The sequence below is a fragment of the Electrophorus electricus genome, chromosome 20, assembly GCF_041902795.1.
Source record: "Electrophorus electricus isolate QZ-2024a chromosome 20, ASM4190279v1, whole genome shotgun sequence".
Lineage (NCBI taxonomy): Eukaryota > Metazoa > Chordata > Actinopteri > Gymnotiformes > Gymnotidae > Electrophorus > Electrophorus electricus.
Window position 1 is genome coordinate 5,192,501 of NC_137516.1, and position 24,736 is coordinate 5,217,236.

The window sequence follows — 24,736 nt, forward strand, 5'->3', positions numbered from 1 at the left end:
ACCTTGCATGTCAGGAAGGACATCTAGAAGTTGTCCAATACCTGGTTAAGGAATGTGGGGCGGAGCCAAGTATTAGAGCCAATGATGGAATGACGCCTCTGCATGCGGCTGCCCAAATGGGACACAACACTGTCATTGTTTGGCTGGTGAGTAAATACATTTTACTTATTTACAGTGGAGCTGGAATGCGTTTTTACCACTCCAGAGAGCAGTTTGGACTTCAACAGCTTCACTAAGCTAATTGTGACAGTGTTCATATTTTTCAACACAATTTGGTCCCTGTAACACAGCGCTAGTAGAGGCATAACGCAAAATGCTGAATGACGGTTATTAAGGGCAGACTCATACCCATCATCCTTAAAACAGTCCTTTGTCATAGAAACCAAAAACCTATCCAGAAACAAAAGAAGCACAGAGAACAACAAAACTTGGAAATAATTACAACAATGGCCGACAAACAAGACAGGAAGACAAGAGGTGTATGTACACAAGTCAATTTGGGGGAAATTAAACGCAGGTGCAAACTGGTGGGTGGGGCCACACAACTTGAAACCAAAACAGGAACAAAAATAAAACCACACGGCGTCAAAGGGGGGAGACAGTGACAGTCCTACATTTGTTTTATTTTTCAGTATATTTTCAAAGACCCTGATTTTATCCCTGAATAATAAGTGTACATTAATACCTTGTATAATAATACTTTGTTTTTGATAAATTATATTTATATCGTTCAGATCTGCTTTATATACAGTTCATTGCTTTTGTTAATTGGCTCTGCTGAGGAGATTTTCATTTGTTCATTCATCAGTTTCTTCCTATGGCATTTTTGTTTCAATTTTATCCAGCCACTGCAAAAAGTCTTTGATTTGTTGGTGATATGTGATTCTTGTTTGGTCATCAAGCCTGCTGGCATTTGTTGGTGACAATAAATTACATATAGAAAGGAACAGAAATGCCCCTTACCGAGGCAAGCTTGTCTTATTTGGGATTCTTTTTACATCCTCCATAATGGTAACTCTAATTCCCTCATTAGAAACAGCATTAAAGATGGATAACATGGATAACGCATAACTTCTCATGCTTTGTTCAGGCTCATCAAACAACTTCTGCAACAGTTAAGCTCAGCATTGGGATTGGGGAGGTTTGTGGGGGCTTAAGCCCCGTGTGTTTTTCAGCAGTCAGCTTTATCGCCATTATCACAGTGTTTCAGACAAACCCAAACTCAAATGTCCTGATTCCACCTGAATCAGCTCGACTCAGTCGTCAAACAATCAGTTAGCGGTACGAGACCTGTTTCTGCTTCGGCTGGAATGAAACCCTGCAATTACACCCGCTGCTACACCGGCAGCCACAGGCTTCGACCAATCATGTCCCATCAAAATGGTCCCACGCTCTCCATCCCACTCATGCTGCCTCCCGCGTTCCCGCGCTACGCCCTGCGCTCCTACCCCTTTCCTCTCCGTGCAGATGAGCTTCACAGACGTCAGCCTGTCGGACCAAGACAAAGATGGCGCCACTGCCGTGCACTTCGCCGCCAGCCGGGGCCATGCCAAGGTGCTCGGCTGGCTCCTCCTTCACGGCGGTGAGATTGTGAAGGACGGCTGGGGCGGGACCCCCCTCCATGACGCAGCGGAGAACGGAGAACTGGAAGTAGGTGGCATGCGTGGTACAGCAGGAGTGTGTACTCGTTTACTCTGCCGATTCCAGAAGAGTTCCGGAAGAGGCTATTTTTCTATTAGAATTACACTGATTTACATGATGGCGCTAATCCTAAAAACACATTACAGGGCCATTCCACGAACGTGGCCTACGGGTCAGACATGGAAGGAGTGTCAGACTATGGAAGAAGTGTCAGTGGCATTTGTGACGGGTTCATATTCAGTACATTTTCAGTACAGATGTCATTTAGAGTTTATTCACATAGCTGTTGTTGAGCTTGTGGTGCCATTTAAACAGAATGTGTGCTTCGGTTTGGGACACAGAGCTAAAAGCAGGTTCATCCTGATGCAAAGAAGAATACCATCATTTGCATGACTTAAAGAGTAAGTACCTCAACAACTGCTGCCATCAGAGGGAATAGATGTCTGAATATACAACTGCTACTGTTTGACTCTAATTGTAGTTTAAGTGCTTGTGGTGTTCAGATTATATATGACATTAAATTACATTTGTGCGCTACAATGTCATTATACTCTTAATAACTTTGAGCACTTGTCTGAGAACATAAAGGTTTTGTTAAAGGTTTTCCAGTCACTTGATACAGATTTGTGCTGCTTTTATATCCCTCAGATCAGAAAATCTGAAAGTGAAAACTGTGTGAAACAAGTGCAAAAAGTGTGTATTTGACCAGAGTTGTGTTGGAAGAGCATGCCAGCCCAAATAGCGCTGCAGGTCTGCTCGCCAGTAACATTACCACAGTAATATATATAGAGAGAAAGAAAACAGGCTGACTCTCATTGTCTTCTTCAGCCCCCCTGAGCTTTAACGCAGGACAGCTGTCATACGAATGCATTTCCTCTGGACCCCTGAGAGACAAGATGTTCTGAATTCAGCTCTCAGCTTAAGAGTGCTTTCACGGACTGTGTCTTTCACAGACTGTGTCTTTCACAGAGTGGCGTATGGCAGCAAGAGATGTTTTCACTGACACGAGAAAACACATTCTCACAGTTGACTAGTACACATAGGGAATGTTTGATATAGCACAATATAACTTTTATTTAAGATCTTTTTCTACTAGTTAAATATATTTTTGTTACTTAAAATGCTAATGAGAGAGACGAAGAATGAATTTTAGTAGCCACCAATTAGAAAAGTGTTTATTAGCATTAGCAGCAGAGGCTACTTAGTATTAGCAATGAACTTTTTTGGTTCAGCCACTGTTTTTAAGAGCGCCAGTGAGTTGGATGAAATAAGTGAGACAAAGAAACTGGGAAAAGTACAGAGTCTCTTTATAGATGGTTCATGCCTTTGAACAATGCATCACTTTTTTGCCATTTCTGTTTACCTAGAACTTAAGCCCGGCTTCCAAGAAAAGGTGCTTTGAAATGTTTCAAAAAGAATGACATGGATTCAGTGTAATATGATCTTATTGGTCAAGCATTTCAAAGTTAACTTCAGTGTTTAAGCTCTTCAGTGCCTAAGCACTCAGACAGACATACAGCATGAAGAAACCAAAGGCATAGAGACATGAGTCTAAGCATAGCTCAAGAAGTAAGTGTGCATGTCTCTCTCTCTCTCTCTCTCTCTCTCTCTCTCTCTCTCTCTCTCTCTCTCTCTCTCTCTCTCTCTCTCTCTCTCTCTCTTTCTCTACACAGTGTTGTCAGATTCTAGTGGTGAACGGGGTAGACCTCAGAATTCAGGACCAGGATGGTTTCACTGCAGCAGACCTGGCTGAGTACAATGGCCATCTGCAGTGTGCCAAGTATCTACGCACAGTTGAAAACATGGTGAGTTACAGTAGGCCAGTATCGTCTCTGCACACAGAAGATGCCACTGTGCCCAAAGAAGCCTTTTACAGTTTGTTTGTATTTAAGTAGTTTCTGGAAAGCGGTGCTGAGGTGTAGTGATATGCATTTTTGGTGGGAATGTTGGGCAAGAGAAACCAGTAAGGCTAGTTAAATCTTTGGCAGTGGTAGCTCAGTGGTTAAGGTACTCGTTGTGTAATCAGACGGTTGCCAGCTGTTGGGTCCCTAAGCAAGGCCTTTAACCCTCAATTGTTCAAGTTGTATTGAGTCATAGTTGTAAGTTGCTTTGGATAAAAGTGTCAGCTAAGTGCTGTAAATGTACTATGATTAGTGGCTTTAATTTCTGTCTCCATGACTGTTGTTTTCCTTCCTTCCTAAAGTCTTAAACACGTATGTTGTCATTGTAAGTGCATACTTAATTGTTCCACCTTTCTGGAGGGCTTTTTACAGCATTTTAGTGTCAAAACTGTAATTTGTACTATTAACTAATCTGAAAAATATTATCATTAGTATAATATTCCAGCTCTGATATAAAAAAAGAAATAAAGTATTAATAAAAGAATAAAGGCTAACACCTATTTCAACGCTACCTAATCTAGGTAGGAATCAGATTGCAATGCCCAAGACTAGCATCTAACATTAGAGTCCCACTAACATCACAGACATCTGTGTCAGGTTCAGTAGACTGAGTTCAGTAGACTCAGAATAATTAATTTATTATAAATAATAAGCTTTAGTGCAGACCATTAAACAACAGTGCAGAAGCATGCTGAGGCAGTGCTGCAGAGTGTTTGAGGCACGGTTTGTGGCACCCTCCCAGAGCGTGGAGCACCGCGTCCTGTCGCGGGACGCCTCTCTGGATCTGGACTATAAGCAGCCTGACTCGGGCCTGTCGTCTCCGCATGCCACGCTGATGACAGCGGCCGGCGCCACCACCGAATTCCACGCGGGCTCCCCTTCTAGCTCACTGTCCAATTACGACTCGGCCAACTCCAGCCAGTCCAGCACAGGGGAGAAAAAGAGCAGCCCGCCACCAGCACGAGCAGCAGCAGGTGAGGAAGGCACAAATACGCACACTAACGCGCACACACATTCACGCACGTGCACGCACACACAGCCGCACGCACGCGCGTATAAACACACAGACACATGCACATACATGCTAGTCTATATGAGCATACATAAATGTTGAATTCCCAACTTTAATAAACAGTGTTTCGCATGCGATGCTGACAGTTTGCGAACAATTATGCCATTAGACAAAAAAAATGTAAATAATGTTTTTGAATGTGTTTTAAAAGTGCTTCCCAATATTACCATAAAGGTGTGAGCTGATGAAGCAATGCATTGGCTACATCCAAAATTGTTTTGTCCTGCATGAGGTGTTTATACTGTAATTATTTATTATGTTGCCAAACATTTGTGGTTTTTTGTGTCATCTCCTAGGGCTCAAATCTGGCCCCACACATTCATTTCGCTGCGTTCCTGTGTGATTAGAACAAAGCTTTATCATCCTCAGTAGCCCATAATCTGCAGACATTGCATCCTTGTTTGCTTAATGCAGCGTGTGCGAGCTATTACCTTCACAATGGTGGGAACGATTGTGCTCATTGAGTTGTGCATCTGTTGCCAAAGGTTCTGTCAGGTGCACCTGCTTGGAGAGTGGTGCCCTCTAGTGAAAAGATAAAAAATTGCACCTGTCTCCCTGTACCGCTTGGTTTGAAGATACCAGTTATTCTTCTAAGGAGATATTTATAAAATAGCAGAGAGGGCTTGAAAGGGGGGAAATTCGTAAAGCAAAACAAAGCATAATACTAACACATTAGCTTTGAGTCATTTTTGAGGTATTTCTAATAGGTAAAAGAAAGGTTAACTATGTAATGTGTTTACATAGTTAAAAAATAAAAAATAAAAACTACCTGTTCTGAAATCTCACAATGTGGCAGTTTCTGTCATCAAATGTATTCAGTTTTAACGCTGAAAAGAGGATGATGATAGTGACACTGTATTCAAATTTGGAATCTTGACTCAAGCACTGTTTTGTCCAGAGTCCTCCATCACTGACATGCAGACGTACATGGACATGCTGAATCCTGATGAGGCTGTTGGGGGCCGCAAGGAGGAGGAGCCAGCGCAGCCTCCGCCCCCTCCCTCTTTTCCTCCCCCTGCCCCTCCACCTAACTCCGCCCACCACTTGCCACCTCCCCCCATGTATCCCGCACCCACACCGCCTGAGGAGGCGGCATCGGCCGAGTTCCTGAAGGTGAAGAGTAACCTTCGTCGTGTGGACAACTGCACTGTGAAGAAAGAGGTACACTAAGCATTATTCTGTTCTGGCAGACAAGGTTTCAGTTTTCTGAGACAGGGAAGGACAGTTTTGGCTCCTTAAAAGACATGGTAATAGGAAAATTGGAAATGCATGATAAATCTAGTTTCTAAATCTGTAAAAGTTGCTTTAAAGGGTTGTTCCTTCCCAAAATAATTGTGCGTGTTTGATCTGAACTACTATCCATAATGCTTTATCTTTGGTCTTGGAACAAGGACAATCTGACAATCCTGATGATGCGTTTTTGTTAAATATCAGGATATTTAACATATTTGCATGGTTTCTTGCATAATTTTGTTTGAACTTTCCTTATAATAACCATTGCTTGTACTATAATCTTCTAGAACATAGTGTTATACCATCTAAGATAAGTGTGGCTATTTGAATAAGTAGTAGGCTACATTTTATAACAATGGCTAGCCATACAAAGGGGCTAAAGTTTTCAATCACAACAAGAAACAGATGTATCTTAAAATAATAATTACATAATAATTGATTAACCTGTGCGAAACTCAGAAACAAAACTCTATTCATCTCTCAAAGAATGAGCTTGAAGTCCAATGAGCTTGAAGTATCATATTAAATCAATAATAATAGAACAGTACAGAGGATGCAGAATGCTTCTTGACTGTATAGTGGACATAACACTAATCCAATATTTACTTATTCAGGATATAAAGCTAGCACATACAATGGCATATGGAATGACAATGTGCTGAGAAGAAGATAAGAGGTTATACTTAACCTAATGGGCAGTGGATAATGAAGTCTATAGATCACGTGCTATGGCATAATCTGCAATCTCCAGGGGTTGAATGATTTGTTGTTTTTCTACATTATCAAATAGGGTTCAATTGGACTCCCGAGGGTTGTTGTGAGGCTGTTACTGAAACGTTTCACTCATGGTCTCATTACGCACCACGAGTAGCTCACAAAGCATTACTTGAAGCATGAGCAAGCACTGTAACAATGAGACTGCAGGTTACTGATGTAAGTGGGGATCGTGTGTAAGGTTACATCAGGTCAAAAAGCACAATTGTGTGACTGTTTTAACTGAATGTTATGCATGTCAGCGAGCCATTTCAACATAGACCCAAGCACTGGGTCAATCAAGTATATTATTCATGTTTCTTCTTCTGGGACTGAACCATGAATCTCAGCTAAGTGCTGCACCGCTGGACCACCTAGCACGCTATGGAGGGGAAACGGCAGTTTCTTAACTGATGTGTGTAGGCATAGGAGGATGTCACAAAGTAACCGCGATGCATTCTGCTCCAGCACCACAGCAACTCAGTTATAAACGAAACGTGTGCTGGCATACAGAGGCGCTGGGTGCCCATTCGAATGATACAGTTGTTAGCAAAGCCAAGGTACACCAGACCCCGAGAGCCAATCACGGTCCAGTCGAAAGCTGAGGCCCGTCTCTTCCACACACCCACTAATCAAGCCAAAGGTACGCGCACACATTATCCAGCTTTTGTGTCCATGTCCTAATGAGGACAGCAATTAGTACAGCAATGGACACACTGGTTCCACTGATGGACTTGACATTAATTTAACTAATTAACATTGCCAGCAATCCACCGTAAATGAGATGCTGTTCAACTGAGAGAAGGAAAATGTGCCTGACTACACAGTGCAGTCACAGTGCATCTTTATAGAATTGCTACCTGCAGAATGTGCACAGCAATATGTATACTGCTCCTAGCTGTAATAATGGGTTATAGCATTATGTTATGTGAAAGCTTATCAGCTTGAATTTAATATGTTGCTTGGTTACAAATAACATAAACTGTATGCATAACTCAGTTGTTGCATACTGGATGAGTTCATTTTAGTTTAAAATCTTTTTAATACAATCATATTTACTGAATGGTTTGGAAAGTGCAAAAAAAGGCAGAAATGATAAATAATTGCCATTCATTGCCATATCACCTTAACAGTAAACATGCCCTAATTTCTGTCACTCCTCAGCCCTTACCTTGACTACTGTGGCTTCCCAAAGCTGATCTTGTACTCCTGGTGCCTCTCTAATGACTCAGACATCATTAGCTTTTAAAGCAGAATAGAATCAGGGGAGTGAAACTTGGGGACAGAGCTGAGGTTAAGGGTCCACAGACTGAACAACAGACTGCCTGAAGTGATCCAAGCAAATACCAGCACCGAACATGTGCTGGGGGGGCCCTGTAGTCTGGAACCCCTGAAGGATTACACCCCTTTTTGTTACGTTGACAAATCGGGTACAAGCAAACAGGACTCTTTGTTTGAATGACGTGCACATTGTCCGCTTGCACACTAGCTGAAGATCCAGGGGCTGGTGCATTTTAGTCTGGGAACCCAGCTATAGTATTACATGTCAGATGGGAAATAGTATCAAATGTTAGTCCCTTTCCTTTTTAATGTAGTATATCTTAATAATTGCCACAGATATGCCTGTGTATGTAAGAAAACAACTCCTTCTTCCTCTTTCGGCCCAACTACACAACTTCTTATTTTACCAAAAGTGTTTTTTTTTTCGATTTGTAATATAGCAAGTCTTATTGCAATGAGTTTAGGTGTGGTGAACAGAATTTCAGTTACACTTACAGGTGAAAACCTGCCCAAAGTGAGCAGGGGCCTCCAGATCAAAAACCTCACTTTTAAAGCGTAATTCACATCAACGGACAGCTTGCCTACAGTATGGAAACAGACACATTGCCTCTTCCTCCATCACAGAGGCTTGATCAGATCTTTTCAACTGTCACCATATTTCATATCTTCTGTGACTTTGAATAGAACTTAGAACTCAGTCACAAGTCAAGGAAACAGTTATGGCATGACACATCATGGTATTGAAGTTCGATAAATCCTATATCAAATATGCAAAATACTCTGGGAGAAATAAATTACTTTGTAATGGCATATAACTAAGGTGAGTTTTGTGACGTGATTGTTTTTTAGCGTTTTCAGTGTTAGGAGTTGCTTTTTAATCAATTGAGAAGAAAGGCTAATTAGCCTAACCTTCTCGCCTCTCTTGCCTTCCAGACAGATGCACACACACACACACACACACAAACACACACACACACACACACACACACACACACACACACACACACACACGTACGTTATTCTTCTCTATCCTACATGAAGAAATACAAACAAACATAACCGCTAAAACCTTTCACAGACTCTGTTTGTCTTTCACTCACTCAATCAATCGCTCATGCACACACACTCTCTCTCTCACACACATGCACATCGAAACTCACTAATTGTTCATAATGGTAAGGAGGAGAAAGCAGTGGAGCAACAATAAGCATGTTCAAAGAAAAACAATCCACCCTGGCTACCATAGCAACACAGGAGTTAATGGTAACCACTGCCTGCCAGAGTACACTGTCTCCTGTTTAGCCTATACAAGCTTTACTGGATTTTAGTTTGTTTGGGGTGACCTCATTCAGCAAATAGCAAATATTTCAGCTTTTATCCTTTAATATGAGATTTTATACATATTTTATTCTATGATCTTACAATTAAGTGGCTGTGTTTTGGTCTAAAAACAGTGCATCAGTTTATTCAGAAAAGTGCATTTTTCCTACACCGTTTTTAGACACGTATTGTACACATGTACATCTCACATATGTTGATACTTTATTAAATGACGTTGTTATACACTGTCTGCATTTATCTGTTATCCTTTCCAAATAGGAGTTGTTTGGTAGTTCCTTCCTTTACACATCTGAATCATTGTATGCCTTTTGTCCTTCCCAATTTCAACAATGGTAACCAGTTAAACCATCGCTATGAAGCAGCTCTGCACATTTGTCTGTAACCTGATTCCCTCTTGCTTCCAGTGTGCTGAAGGCAATCATTAATCTGGCTGGAGATTTGACACTAGGCAGCCATGCCCCGCTGCCATGTTGTCATGTTTTGCATAATAAGCCCCGGTCTTTTTAACCCCTGGTTGGCTGGAACATGGGCAGTGATATCACTGTGCTGTGGCAGGATTGGTGCATGCACTCCAGGGGGAGGGCAGAGGTAAAGCGAGAGGCAGGTAGACCGTCACAAGCGCAGTGGAATGGGGATCTGGTGACACTAGTGTGTTCATCACCTCTGGCCTTCTCAGCTTCCCTGGAACTAACAAGACTACGGACTTAGAGACAGGGTAAGACCCCCCCCACTCAGACCCAGCGCGGCTTAGGCAGACTTTGTTCTTTGGTGAGGTGGTATGGGCATTGGGGTTTTGTAAAAGTTTGGTAGTTCTTTTTAAGTGGCTGGTTAGTTTATATGGAACTAGAAAGTTTGGGGGTGCCAGTGTTGGGGTAGTAATGCTTTTCTTCCCACTTTGACCTTGTTGTGTGTTTGTAATGGACATTTAGGTGGTGTTGGCAGTTAGATCACCTGTGCTAACCTTTTAAAAAATTATTGGGATTTACAGTGTGGCATACATTAGGCTTAATGCACTAGACTTATCAGAACCAATAAGCCTCTATCAGAACCAATAAGCCTCTGCTGATGCCGATCAGCGTTGAGCCGTGACAGCCGAGCAGGGCATCCGAGCGTGGGCGACAGGTTTGAATGGGGACGGGTTTAGGAGAGGCTCACGTGAGGAGAGGTCGGAGCAGCTATTTCCCCGAGGGCACCATAGTCTCACCAGGCCTCTGCACTGGGCCTTCTCACGTAATTCTGGAGGCGGACCTACAGGGAGCGAGAGACAGAAATCAACAATGCAAATCGGACCCTGAAAGAACAGAAGACTAATTTGCCCTTTCGAGTCAGTATTTGTCAGTGGGCAAGGCATAGATGCTAGGACTGATATAACATCTATAGAATAGTTTGTCATGAACAGCCAATTGTATTTTGCTGTTGGTTTTGTTTTTGTTGCCCATTTTTGACCAGTGGTGGGCGGTGTTTGATGGTTCAGGTCCACCTCTTGCAGTCACTTGTTTTCGTAGCGAACGGGCATATAAATGTTTTTATGTCATAAGAGCTTCTTGGTGTACGTTTTAATTATTGAAGCTGGTGCTAATAGTCTATATGTTGTTTCATCTTTGGCCTTTTTTAATTGCCTCTTGTCATTCAAAAATAACCATAACAGCAGTGCCCAGCTGGTGTAGTTTTGACACATATTGTGAAAAAATGGATAAAGATCTTGACCTTATGGGGTGGAATGGTTGTGCAAGATGGAATTACCATGCAAATCATGGGGGTTTTTTGCATTAGGAAAATCATGCAAGATCAGGAAAAGCAGCATTGCCTTTTTCTGGAAGGCATGGAAATTTCCAGCAGGTTGGCATGTAATGTTATACTGAACACCTTTCAAACCATGTCAGTTTAGTTTCTTTTTTTATGGTTTTGCCAAAATCAAACATAGCATTACAGAAATCTTTCCCACTAGAACGCTAGCATGGAATTAGTAATGAATTAAAGCTAGTGGTGTGTTCTGTCATTCTCTACTAGCTATCATCCATTATTAACATTAGCATTCTGGGTCAAACTATCCCATTAATACCGAGGGCAAACGCTGATCCCAGACCAGCTTAAATCTCTTAAAGCACCACCTGTGCGAGTGAGAGGAAGAAAGTGAGAGCGTGCACATCCAACGGGGGCACGGTGTTACTTACAAGAGGTCCTCCAGCCTCTTAGTAAGCCCCTAGAGTGCTAAAGCTTAGGCAGCCATGCTAAAGTTCCGCTCGTGAGCCATGAAAAGCCCTTCTGTTTCTCTGTCTGTCCCACAGAGCAAATCATGAGCAAATCATTTCTCATCATGAAACTTTGCCACAGGTTCAGCAAGAATTAGACAAAAGAGCCATGTGACTTTGATATATCTATTTTCCTCAGTGTATATACAGAATATATACTGAAAGTAAATATAGCACTGAACTACAAAATCTGACTCTTGTTTCACAAACTAAATAAGTGGACTTTATAGTAATTTTTATGTAATTCTTATGTTTCTATTGTGTATGTTTTTTAACCAGTACAGGTCAATTAAATGTTACATTAATTATATATTACTTATTTATAAAAAGGCCATATACAAACATACTTCTAAAATGTACAGGCATGTGATTTTTGCCTCTATTTGGCCTCAGGAACAGTAATCTTCCAAAACAGAGTTGGTACTTTCCATGGTACTTCTTTTCATTGATGCATTTAGATGTTGTCTTTAAGATAGAATTGTTATGCTCACCCATCATTCCAGCAGTTTCGTAATGAAGAAAAAGGCTACTTTCCATGCATGTTCTAAAATCTAATTTACACATACTGAAAAAAAAAATTCATATTTTGTTTCATTGCATAGTATGTTATTGCATGGTTATTGCATAGTACCCATTGCAAGTCTTTTTATTTGTTTTGCACTGAGCACTTTATTATTTTGAAGCACGTCGTTTTCTCCACGTTTTCTCCACTGCGACAGTGTGAGCTGTATGGAGATCGCTTTTAGGCCTCGCAAGCCACAGAACAAAAGGAAAGTGGGTTGTTTAAATCAGTTGCTCTTTGTTGGGTCTGATGTGGGCTTGGACCTGCCGTTGGCACATCCACATATCTGACAGCGTCAGATCTGAATTCTGAAGCTGAGAACATTTCAGTGAGCTGTGTTGCATTAGAGCAAGCACTTAACTCACCATGTGCTGCATGCCTCCTGCGTAGGCAAACATCTGATTTTTCTGCCTGGAATAAATCCACTCTATGGCAAGCGTTAGATTTAGCAGTCTACATACTGTTGCATAATCTGTATTTCACAATGATCGTATGCCTCACTGGAAAAGCAACGAAGGCTGATTTTGGATGCGTCATAGCTTCCCGGAATCCAGTAGGTCAATGTGGCATGATTAGGATCTGAGAGTCTGCTGTTTCAGGATCAGTTTGAGTTTTAGAAAGTAGCAGCTAAGATCACAGCAATTTTGTTGCATTGTGTTATTGGGATTACTGGGCCTGTATTTCAGATGTATTGTTGTTTACGCTCTTTACGTATTTCAGATGTATTGTTGTTTACGTCCTTTTGTGTTGCACCATGGTTTTGGAAGAAGGTTATTTCATTTCACTGTACACTTGTATGTAGCTGGAATGGTAATAAAGACTCTTGACTTCAATTTAAGTGACTTTAGTGGCCTCTAATGCTGATCGTGATCTAATTCCTGTCATGAACGGAAAAGACAGAGGAGGAAGTTAACATCGATTCCAGTCCTGCACTAAACTTTGTAAATGCTATCCGTGTCCTCTCCGTTTCGCCAGCAGCTGTCAGAGGGGGAACACCCAGACAGACTGCGGCGGGTCGACTCCAACAGGAAGTCACGCAGCTTTAGCAAGCAACCCAGCACTGGGGACTACTACAAGACCCTGGGGACGGACGCCACGGACCAGCGTTCCCGCCAAGCTATGGCACCTAATGAGGAGGTACGTCACTGAATGAGTCTGCTCTTGAACATTTTGCCTCCCTTCACTGGAAGTTCAGTAACAATCCATCAATGTGAATCAGTCAATAGCAGTACAATAGCAATCGATCAAAGCAGTACAAAGGGTGGACACATGAGCTCAACTCTCTCCTGCGCATGTGAACATAGCTGCCAGCTGTCTGTCGTCCAGGTGTGTCCAAATCAGCTCCTCTCCTCCACCTGACACAGTGCGGCACAATTCCATGTGAGGTGTGGCTCAGCGCCGGCCCCACCCGGCTGTCAATGTGCAGGGGCATCGCCAGCCCCGACAAACACACCGCGGGCTGTTTACACAGCTCGGTCGGGTTACATAATGCCAACAGTGGAGGCCTTGAGCCCATTGTGCTGGCCAGCGAGAAGGAACTACGCCCCGCCGACCACAGCCGAAAGTGAGTCCATTGCCCTTTTGTGCAGAGGTACAATGTGGCTTTAGTATCCAGTGCGTGATGAGCGTTTCCCACAGCCCCACTGTGCATGGCGCCCCCAGCCTCGTCGTACAATGCCGGCCGTGAAGAGCACGTCTTCACTTGCTCATGGTGGATATTGTCTTCAGTGCTTTTTCAGACCAGTGAATTATAATTCAATGCCACCAACATCAATATAAAAATGCCCCTCTTGGATTGGGGTTAAGGTTAGGATTAAGGTTAAATTAGGTTAGGTTAAATCACACAGAGTTGACAAAAAAAGAGTGTTGTAAAAATATAGCAATTATTTTTGTCATAGAAACAAACAAAAAATCGACTGCATATTTAACTCTATGTTGCAATAACTGTGTTGTGTATGCCAGCAGCTCCAACAAATGTCCAATTTTAGTTAATTAATGTATTAATAAACTTTTTCAGGACCCCCAAAAGCATGTGTGCCCTATTGGGTGTAATGTTCATTCAGCGGATTAGACACCCAGCAGGTAGTCAGTCCACTCCAGTGGACCATATGGTGCGTCACACTTCCCTTGGGTCAAGACCCATTAGCAGCAACATGTACGGTGACATGAAACACACCATATGGGAGGAGCAGCTGGCAGTGTGGTGGAGGGTCACACTTTAGTATGGGAGGGAATAACACGCATGCGACAGGCACTCGTCCGGCACGCGTCAGATGGCGGGGGTGCTGGGTGCTGAGGGCGAGACGGTGGGTTGAGGCACACGTCGCAGAGCGGGAGGGGCCGCGCCTCTTTAACTCTGTGGCAGTGGGGGGGATGTGCTGGTAGGGTAAGTGATAGTCTCCTGAGACAAGGAGTGTAAAGGATTGTGGGATTTATCCGCAACAGATGTCTCCTGATTCCTCTGAGGCAGATCATCTTCATCTAGCTACTAAGTTCTGTTCTGTACTGCTGGATGAGGAGACAGTGGATCTGGTACAAGGTTGCATGGGCTACATTATGACAGAAAATGTCCAGCAAAAAAAATTACATTTTATTATTGCATTGGCCACTCTAGGTTTATTTAAATTAATAATAATTAAATATGTACACTGAGCCCTTTTGATGGAGAAATGTGGAATTCAAGATATGGATTTGTAGCGGCCCGAGTGCCGCAGGGCACGGAGCAGGATGCACAGACTCGCTCAACGGAGACAAACGTTTATTGACAAATGATACAGACACCGGCACTCATATATAACTTAAACTGTGAATGCGAACATACAAACAGGAACAACGTGAACACGAACATGACCAATGACGGCCAACAATGCACACACTAACAAGGGTTTAAATACATACAAACGAGACAAGGCTAAACCGATGCAGATGTGTGCTTAACAACATAGACGTGGCTACAAACAACACGGTCAACGAAGAACTACCACATCACCCAGCAGGCCGTACCACGTTTTCCGTGACAGTAACCCCTCCTAAGGGGTGTGGCTCCTGAGGCGTCCACCCCCAGGACAGTGAACCCCAGGCCGCCGTGCACGTACACACACAAAACAACATGACAAAGCCTGATGCCCACCGAACAAAAGGCAGGCTAGGAGCCGCCAACAAGGGAGGTCTCTCAGTTCATGAGGGGGAAAGGCAAAATCTGTGCCTCTCACAGGGCAGTCCGGTACGCTCCGCACCACAATGTGTCGATGCGCCTGTACACACAAAAGGCGCAAGTAGACACAAACAGATGTGCCTATAGACACACACGAAAGGTGCTTCAACGCAGTGCCTGCTGGAAACAAAGGTGCTGGAGGCGTGTCCTTGGCCCCACTGGGCACGCAGAGGGGCATATCTGCCCCGACTCCAAACGTGTTTCTCCTCGTTACGGTCCTCCTTTTGGCCGCTGCCCAAGGAGAGCCCCAGAGGCAGTTCACCTCCTGGGCAGACCTTTCCAGTACTCCTGGTCTCTCCATGAAATGCAATGAATAGAGGCTTTATCCTTGCTAGCCCAGGGACCTAGCCGGCTCCCTGTGGAGCCCCTTGGCTCTCCAAGGTCCTGGCTTGGTAGTCCAATGCCCCCCCAAAAATTCTCCTCCTCTTCTGGTGTAGCCGCAAAAACACTGGTCAAGGTCCTCTGCCCAATATCCAAGCAGCAGCTCGGGATGTCCTCAAGCACATCCCTGTAGGAGGTCCATTTCCCATTGAGTAAGCAGGCGTCCTGATGTGGTCAGTCATTCTGTAGGGGCCCGAGTGCCACAGGGCACTGAGCAGGATGCACAGACTCGTTCGATGGAGACAAATGTTTATTGACGAACGATACAGACACCAGCACTCACATATAATATTGTGAAGGCGAACATACAAAGAGGAACAACGTGAACACGAACATGACCAATGACTGACAACAATGTCTCACGCTTAGGAGACAGAACAATGTGTTGTGGGAGTATGGAGTATAGCCAAGACGACGGAGGCTCTTCGTCGGTCGGTGTTTCTATCACGCTTAGCAGGCAAAGCAGGATGCGGGGACGAGTCGCATAAAACAGAAACATACGTTTATTAATACATATAACACTGAAGATATCGCTTGCAGGCTATCGGGGTCAAACACCGACAACCATCACACTTAAACACGAGACTTATATACATGCACACTAACGATACACAACGAGGAGCAGGTGAGAAACACAGGGAGGGAGTGGCCACATGGACGAACATACAAACACACGGGGAGACGTTTGGGAGGAGGGCCCGTAACGTGACAGGATTCTTCATTGTCAGTTTGTCAGTTTGTCATGGATATTGTTAATATGATTTCAGAATAATTTTTTTGCAGCATCTTGTTAACTACTTTACAGCCACAATGCCTTTTCATTTTACTCTTATGAAAACAGCAAAGCAACTTATTGGACAAAGGGTGAATATTTTCACAGGAATTGGTTAACTGAGGGAAAACCTTAATCTAAAATCTAATCTAAAATCTAAAAATGTGGTTAATGTTAATGTGGCTCATGAATAATAGATAGGATGCACCACTTAGAACAAACTCATTAGCATTCCCCCCCCATCCCCACCCACCACTAAGAGCTATTGACAATAAAGCGAATAGTATTAGAACTTATGGGTGAAACAGCCGCCTCCTGCCCCACAGGGTTCTGCGCTGCTGGAGGAACCGGCGGATGTGGTGCCTGAGCCTCCAAATGGAACAGGGCCCCCCGAGGAGGTGCCTGCACCTCCCCCGGCTCCCCCGCTGCCCAGCGGCGGCATCAACCCCACCCCGAGCCCTCCTCCACCTCCGCCCCTGCCCTGCGAGATGCCCACACCTCCCCAGAGCACCACCGGCACTGCACCTGGACCGTCAAGCCGCTTGTCCTCCTCCTCCTCGAGCAGTGAGTACTCCCTGGCTCTGCTCCTCTGCCGTTGCCTCTCCTCTGTGTGCCTGTGCCATACGTTTTGCTTTTATAGATGTACGGGTGCTGGACACTCATGCGCTTTACTCACGTTGTGCCCATATTCATAGCATTTTGCTTTTTGCTCTTCTTAATTCTCTCCCTCTCTCTGTTGGTCGTTGTCTTTGATGTGTAGGGCAAAGGTTAGTGGTCAGAGAGCTGATTAAAGGGATGGAGGTGTCATCTGAACCTGCTCGTATTTGGGTTATTTGGGATAGGTCTTACTATAGCGGTAAATTGAATCAAAAATGGTTGAATTTTCACTACTAAAGATGCGGCCTTTTTTAAAGGGTGATGTATAAGTGGTTTGGATAGATTATACAGAAAGGTCAGTTGGAAAACAAAAACTTATAAAAACTTGACAAATGCAATGAAATTAACAAAAAACTAATTTTTTATTCTAATGTGTAATGTTGGAGGCTTACTGTCAGCGATGTTCCAAAACTACATTGCTATAAACAGAATGTAAATTCAGAGCACTGTAATTTCTTATCGTGGTAAGCAAATGTGTCTGAGCTTTCCCGAGTTGCAGTAGGAATAAGACACAATGGACTTTATCACTGAAAGCTGAGTGTATGTCTGCATTCACTCTGTGTAAGCAGCCGAGAATCTATTAGTCTTAGGAATCTGTTAATGTAGTGCTAAATGGCCTGAAGCAGCCAGGATGGCCTTATTAAGTAAAACCTTCCTCATAGCAGTCATGCAGTGGTGAGCATTCCTCACACAGATGGACAACCCAGAGCACACCTTCAACCTAAGCATCCGTGTTTACAGTTTGACCATAAAGCTGAGGTAGGCTAGGTAGCTGAAGTATGCTAGGTAGCTTATAGAGGTTTCTGTTGCTTTTTGAGTTCCTGTTCTTGGAAAACCCAGTAGAGCATTCAGCAGTGTTCTTAACTTGTTCATCTTCTCATTTACGAGCTTTTTGTTCAATGGTTTGAAAACCATTGTTCAATGGTTTGTCCTGTTGGTTTTAGTCAGTTTGGCTACGAATTGTAAAATGTTTGCCACAAACCCTAGTAAACACACGGTGTAAATCTTTCAAAGTTTTGCTCTGTGAACAGGAGAGCGACCGGCATGCTCTCTCCAAATACCTGTTTAAAATTAATGCCCAGGCGCTACCGTTACCTCGAAATCGGGTTTAGTGTTCTGCCATTTGCTTAATTGCTCCTTTTCCAAGAGACATCTGGCACGTCTCAGTGGGTAATGTTCTCGGCGACCTCTTCAATACAAGACTGTGGCAACAATAATAGTCGACAGTGCTTGGCTCTGTGCTCCTCCCGAGGCCTGTGGGGTCACCCCATCCCCTCCGTAAGCGCACCTCCACCCTAGCCAAATGTGTGGCAGCTTCTGAATGTGAACCTGAGAAGGATGTATGCACGGGAAGACTGGCAGCCAACAAAGGCAGCCTGATGCCTCATTGTTGGATACGGGCAATGGGGCATTGTTACACGTGGGTGATTCATTACACTTCTGTGGGACCTATGGGTGACGTAATACAGCAGCCTCTGTCAAGAGTAGCGCAATTCTATGATCAAACACTCGGCGTAATGATACACTTTTAAATAATGGACTAGGCGCGCTTGGTGATAGAGTAAAGGTAAACATAAGTAAAAAATTTTGTTTGTTGAAAGTGGGTCTTGGTTTCGCAGGTACAAAATCAGGAAGAATTATATAGATTAGATTATTTAGTATTCTTAATATTATCATCTAACTTTAATAACTGAATAACTTGCATTTAGCTGTTCTGTATTATCTCGCTGTTATGCGCTGATGTTTTAGACATTCATACGCAAGTCCCAATTAAAATAACTCTTTTCATCCCCGGTAAGCCGTACATCTCCAAACGTGACTTCTTCCTCTAAAAACACTTTAGTTTGTTTAGCTCACTAATTGGTACTTTTCTTTCTTTCTTTCTTTTGTGTGTTCCCCCACTCCTCCACCTACTCCACCTACTCCTGCCCCTTTTGTGCCCCGCGTCTGCCGGGACGTCTGCGGCCCTCCTCCTCCACCTCTCCTTCCGCATGTTCCTTGTGCTCCTTTCCACGTTGGCATTTCCTAACACCTGGGTTTTCCCCGGCATGATCCACTTCGCTCGCCCGCCTCTCGCCCCTCTGTTCCGTGCACGCTGACCCCTCTTCGCCGGTGCACTTACTCTAAAGGTGGGGCTCTGTCTTCCACGCCTGTCACCTCTGCTTCCGCATGTTCCTTGTGCTCCTTTCCACGTTGGCATTTCCTAACACCTGGGTTTTCCCCGGCATGATCCACTTCGCTCGCCCGCCTCTCGCCCCTCTGTTCCGTGCACGCTGACCCCTCTTCGCCGGTGCACTTACTCTAAAGGTGGGGCTCTGTCTTCCACGCCTGTCACCTCTGCTTCTGAATCACTCCGGCAGAGGAAGAGTAAGTACTGGTTTTCCGCCAGACCGCATTTCTCCACTGCATGTGTGTTTGTGCGTGTACACACTGCGTGTGTGTTGTGTGTGTTGTGTGTGTGTGTGTGTGTGTGTGTGTGTGTGTGTGTGTGTGTGCACGCGCACTGCATGTGTGTGCCTTTCCTGCTAATCCATCACCACCCTAAGACAATGCAGACATCAGAAACCATCACCTTTGGATGAGATCCAGCTTCCATTTTAATGTCTTTTCATAACCATCATAAGTTTGTCATGAAGCATGATTTTTTTAAATAGAATTTTTACTACCCAGAGTGGATCTTATGCATATTAGGGGCATCTGTGTGTTGATTGGTTACTTTATGCTGGTGTAACCGTGTTTAGACTGTTGGTTACCAGCTGACCTGGGTCAGGCCAACGGTGTTTCGTCTCCTCCCTGAACAGTACTGCAGGATCCTCATGATAGCTACAGGTTTGCTGCCGTGTGGTTAGTCTGTGTCTTCAACTCAGCACATCTAAAACTACAAACCATAAATTAGCTCAGTAAAAAATGCAGCAATCGTTTTCATACTGCTAAACGTACACCTTAGGTCACTGAAATAAGGTGAGCTAATTTAATTTAATTTCAGATGTAATGAACTGAGAAAATTCTTGATGCTGATTGACTCTTTAACAACACATAAATGCATAAATAGCCTTACAAGTGTTTGCCAAAACACTTTTCCCGTTACCGCGATGACATGATACAGACATGAGTTAGAGCACGCTAAACGTGTCATGTCTACAAACAGTGCATTCATTAGTCATGTGGCCGGCCTTTGTGACAGAAGCCTGCCGATATCAGAGCAGCCTCCACTACATCCTCCCAGGTGCCGCTGTCAGATCGCAGCGCATCACATGCGTCTGTCCTGAGGATCCTGGACACCACATATCTTCAGCCTTTGTTTAAGTTATGCTCATGGTTGCGCTGCGATTCACCAAAACATGCCAGTTTATCAGGAAGTTAAGACGGAAGGACGTACATTTGGGCAGTATATGTGGTGTGTGTTTTTCAAGGCGATTGTCTCCTGTTTTATTTGAGTGTGTGCATGTGCGTCTGTGCGTGTGTGTGTGTGTGTGTGTGTGTGTGAGGGAAAATGCAGTGCAGACAGGGTGAATGGAGGTGATGAGAGGCTGGCATTGAGGAAGCAGGTCATGCGAGAGAGGGATCGGCAGGCGGGAAAGCAGAAGGCGTGGCCTGAGGCTTAGGAAGTAGGCTCCAAATTCACTTCCGGCTTGGCATCCACCGACTGTCCAAGCTGGCTAGTGCTGATCTCTCCAGTGTTCCCCGCACCGTGATGGTCCTGCACTGAGCAGACTAATGTTGATCAGGCCCTCTCATTGCTGTGGAAGGAGAGGCAGGGATAGAGGCGGAGAGACGGAGGCAGTGAGAGGGAGATTCCTGTATGAGGCAGAAGCTGGGGCAAGGTAGACGGCTCGACATTTTTTAATTCGAACATCAGTCATGGAGATAAAATAACGTGCCCTTTCAGGAAGATCTGTGGAGAGCTCAAACCAAACCAATAGGTGATGTGGGATTCTTTGACTTATAATTCAGGCCTTTGGTTGCCTCCATAAAGTGCATGGAACTATGTAGTACTTAATGGCTGATATTAGCATGGCTTCTTAAAAGGCTAGCGTGTGGCCAGCCTTTAGTTCACATCAGGACATCCTTTGCTTCTGATGGTGTATTGATGTACTCGTTTGTCATAGATATGAAGGGAGAATATTTGTTCAGGCTTGCCCTGGCTGTTCCCTGCTGAAGAAGACTTTTTATCTTAATATTCTTAATATTAAATATCTTAATATTCTGTTTTTGCATTTTACCTTTGAACAGAAATCATGTGAACTGCAGAATGAATATGCATAACGGCTGCACATTGTTTTAGGGTTAGGGGTTTTTGGTCCAATTTGCATTGCTTTAATGTTTTCCCCCTCCGAGTATGAAATAATCAGATGATTTACGCCCAGTGCTTGACACAGGTTCACATATCAAATGAATAGAACTCAGACCTGACCTAGAGAAAGCTTTTTATCTACTAGATAAAGTATCATTACACTCACCTCGATCATTACGATCATCGGTATGCCCACTATAATTCAAATGATGAAAACTTCAACAAAGGCAGCTCTTTCTATTCCATTTTTAAATTATACTGCAGCTTTAAACTATTATATCTTTTGTACTTCATTCAAACTGATCAATTTTAATGATTATTGTCTGGGTGTCTCTCTCTCTCTCTCTCTCTCTCTCTCTCTCTCTCTCTCTCTCTCTCTCTCTCTCTCTGTGTGTGTGTGTGTGTGTGTCTGTCTGTCTGTCTGTCTGTCTCACATTCCCTCTGTCTTCATGTTAGGCACTAAATCCTTCAACATGATGTCCCCTACTGGAGATAACTCAGAGCTTCTGGCTGAAATCAAGGCCGGAAAGAGTCTGAAGCCCACACCCCAAAGTAAAGGCTACACGACTGTCTACTCAAGCTGCGGGACCACGGGGAGCAACGTGGGTGTTTTACACACACACACGCACACATTACATATTTTAAACCTGATTTAGTTACAGCGGATTCAGTAAGCTTTCAGACCCTTTTTATTTATTTATTTTTTAAAATAAAACATCCATTATGGAGTATTGTGTGTAGATTCATAGGAAGTAAAAATAATCCATTTTGATATGTCTGAAAAATACCAAAATGTATGAATCCTAAATTGGTCTGAAATCTTTTCGTATGTACTGTATCTGGTCCAGCCTAAGTTGCATAAGTTGTATTACAACAAGGCTAAATTGAACAGTGCAGTGGGGTGTCTCTTCACTACTTCGGGTGGTCGGCCCCGAACATTGTCATGCTGTTTGTGTTAGTAAAAGGATTACATTACATAGTTATTATATGTGTAATTGAAATGTTTATTTATATATTTTAAAATAGATTTTATTTTTATGTTATACATATTTATATATATATAAATATATAGAGATCTGATATAGAAAAATTATATACCCAGTAAGAGACCAAAGTGGGAAACTTTGACCTGTCACAATGAGCATTATCTAGGTCCTAGATATATATATCTAGGATAACACAGAGTAGACTGTATACTTGTTTTTTTACTTTCACTGTAGCATGGTTTACAGTGCATAGGCAGAGCATATAATAGCATCAGTACAATCAAGCATTGCCCAGTAGTTGTATTTGCAGATTAAGGGTTTTTAAAGGGTTACTTTGCTATATCTATATATATACTTTGTTTTTGTCATGTTTAAAATCTGAAATCAAATAGAATTGTGTATACTTTAGTTTTTTGGGCTTTTTTACAACTTGGTTTTATTTCTTTCATCTGTGAACTGTGGCAAATAGCACTCTAATTCTATCCATATTTACATTTACAGGGAGAACACACAATGTCACCACCTCAGCCCCAATCTCAGCCCCAGCCTCAATCCAATGTGCTCAAATCGATAAAGCCCACATCTTCCTCCTCCTCCTCTTCATCCACGCCCACAGCAACTCCCACGGCCTCTAGCCCCCGGAACCTCTCCAGCTCACAAAGCTGCGATCAACTGCCCGCGGTCGTTAACGGCAACGGTGCCTCGGGCCACAGCAGCAAGTCCAGCCTGGTGGATATAGAGGCCCTGGTGCCCACCCATGACGAGCAGGGCCGGGCCATTCCTGAGTGGAAGAGACAGGTGATGGTGCGCAAGCTTCAAGTAAAGATGCAGGAGGAAGAGGAGATCAAGAGAAAGGTGAGCAAATGGCAGACACATTTCAAAGTTTTTAGTAGATGAGAAAGTGCATTTGCTACTGGCAACATTATTTAACTTTCTCTTTATATAGGCTGGCTAACATTTCATCAAAGATACCGTTCAACATTCATAATTCATGTGGAACAGCTATTTTTGTTAAGGTGGTAATTATTTGCTTAGATATGAGTTGATTCAAAGTAGGAAACTAGTTGCCAAGGAAGTGAAGTCACTTTCTCAAATTAATTACTGCTATCCTCCTATAGTTACAGAATTAAAATGTTAATGAACTCAACTGTATGAGGATATTGTAGTAAGATTTTGCATGTTCTGTTGGTGTGCATTTACTATTTTTTCACCAAATTCTCTCTTTTGTTGTTACATTACATTGCATTTGGAATTGTCATTTATAATTGTGTTTGTAAAGCAAACAGCTTTACCAACCGTGCTAGCTTTTTACTAACAAAAACAAAATCAGAACACAATTATTGTTTATTGTCATGCAAAATCAATAAATGTGTTCAGAATTTTAAAGTTGGTAGTAGTTAAGAACTTTGATTTTTAGTAATTAAATGGATCATTTGAAGAGTAACTGATGTTATAAGAAATCATTTGGGATGATAGAGATCATATCCGTGTTCTTCAGTACAATGATGGTATAACCAGCACTGCTAACCTGTATTGTAAGAGTGATCAATATATAGGCTATAGTAAACTTAGTATTAGAAATTCTATTGACACTGCAGTTTTGCAGTGGACAATATATACATTTGTCTTGCTATGGTTTGGCAGATGTGTAAATATTCTTCAAATCTCAGTGTTATTGTAACAAGAGCATGTTGTATCCTAGATAATGCTTCTGTCATATTTGATGAGCAGGTGTCCAGAAAAGCTTGAGTCTTTGTGATGTTGACTTGGTGTAGGATCTGAAGGACAGAACAGCAGCGTGTTAAATGTGTCACTGGTGACACTGATGGCAAACTGGGATGAATGTCTGGTACGATAACTGACATAATCAATGGTAATCACTGGCTCATCTGGCTTTGGAGGAGAGGAAGTGTAAGCCAGCTCACTATCACATTAAAGCAGATTGGTTTTCCTGTGGTTTAAATTCAGCCAAAATATATCAATATACCATATGACTTACCTAAGCAGCATGTTGTGAAGCTTTAAACATGAATGACATATGGGCCACATTATTAGAGATCAGGAAGGAAGATCCGTGACCAAGATTGGTTACACCTTCAGTAAAGCTTCCACTTAAAAATGAACATTTTCCTGTCTTGTGCATGTGTTTTGCATAATTTGACTGAGTTTGGACCTGCTGTACAGTGTGATGCAGTGTGCACTTTGGGGCTGCTGTGACCATCCCAAGACAATACTTAGAACTTTGATATTATTGAAGTGGTAGTATGATGTAGATATTGGTGATGGTGCATGGCAGCTCTAAGTTTTTACATGGGGATTCAGTGGTGTGATGCAAGGCCCCCTCACACTGCCACTGGTGTCTAAATCTTGGAATGCAGTTACACCTTTGTACTTTG

General features: G+C 43.1%; 1 protein-coding gene and 1 long non-coding RNA gene across 5 annotated transcripts in view; one reads left to right on the plus strand and one right to left on the minus strand.

The window, feature by feature from the left end:
• Nucleotides 1-24,736, plus strand: part of espn (espin) — a 45,254-nt gene that overhangs the window by 11,184 nt on the left and 9,334 nt on the right. For 2 of the 4 annotated variants that reach the window (XM_081703657.1, XM_081703658.1), the window contains exons 3-11: nt 1-146; nt 1,468-1,650; nt 3,315-3,446; nt 4,285-4,516; nt 5,513-5,775; nt 13,012-13,173; nt 16,730-16,967; nt 21,811-21,956; nt 22,842-23,195. The exon at nt 1-146 is cut by the window's left edge and continues 41 nt beyond it. In XM_081703657.1, coding sequence (XP_081559783.1) covers nt 1-146; nt 1,468-1,650; nt 3,315-3,446; nt 4,285-4,516; nt 5,513-5,775; nt 13,012-13,173; nt 16,730-16,967; nt 21,811-21,956; nt 22,842-23,195 — 1,856 coding nt within the window. The remainder of the gene's footprint in view (nt 147-1,467; nt 1,651-3,314; nt 3,447-4,284; nt 4,517-5,512; nt 5,776-13,011; nt 13,174-16,729; nt 16,968-21,810; nt 21,957-22,841; nt 23,196-24,736) is intronic. The other 2 variants (XM_035536317.2, XM_081703659.1) reach the window with 2 other exon arrangements.
• On the minus strand, nt 4,545-5,624 carry LOC145652663 (uncharacterized). Its single transcript, XR_014118915.1, has 3 exons — nt 5,542-5,624; nt 5,384-5,441; nt 4,545-5,136 (listed from the first exon to the last, which is right to left on the minus strand). It is a non-coding gene; the product is annotated as an uncharacterized LOC145652663 (long non-coding RNA).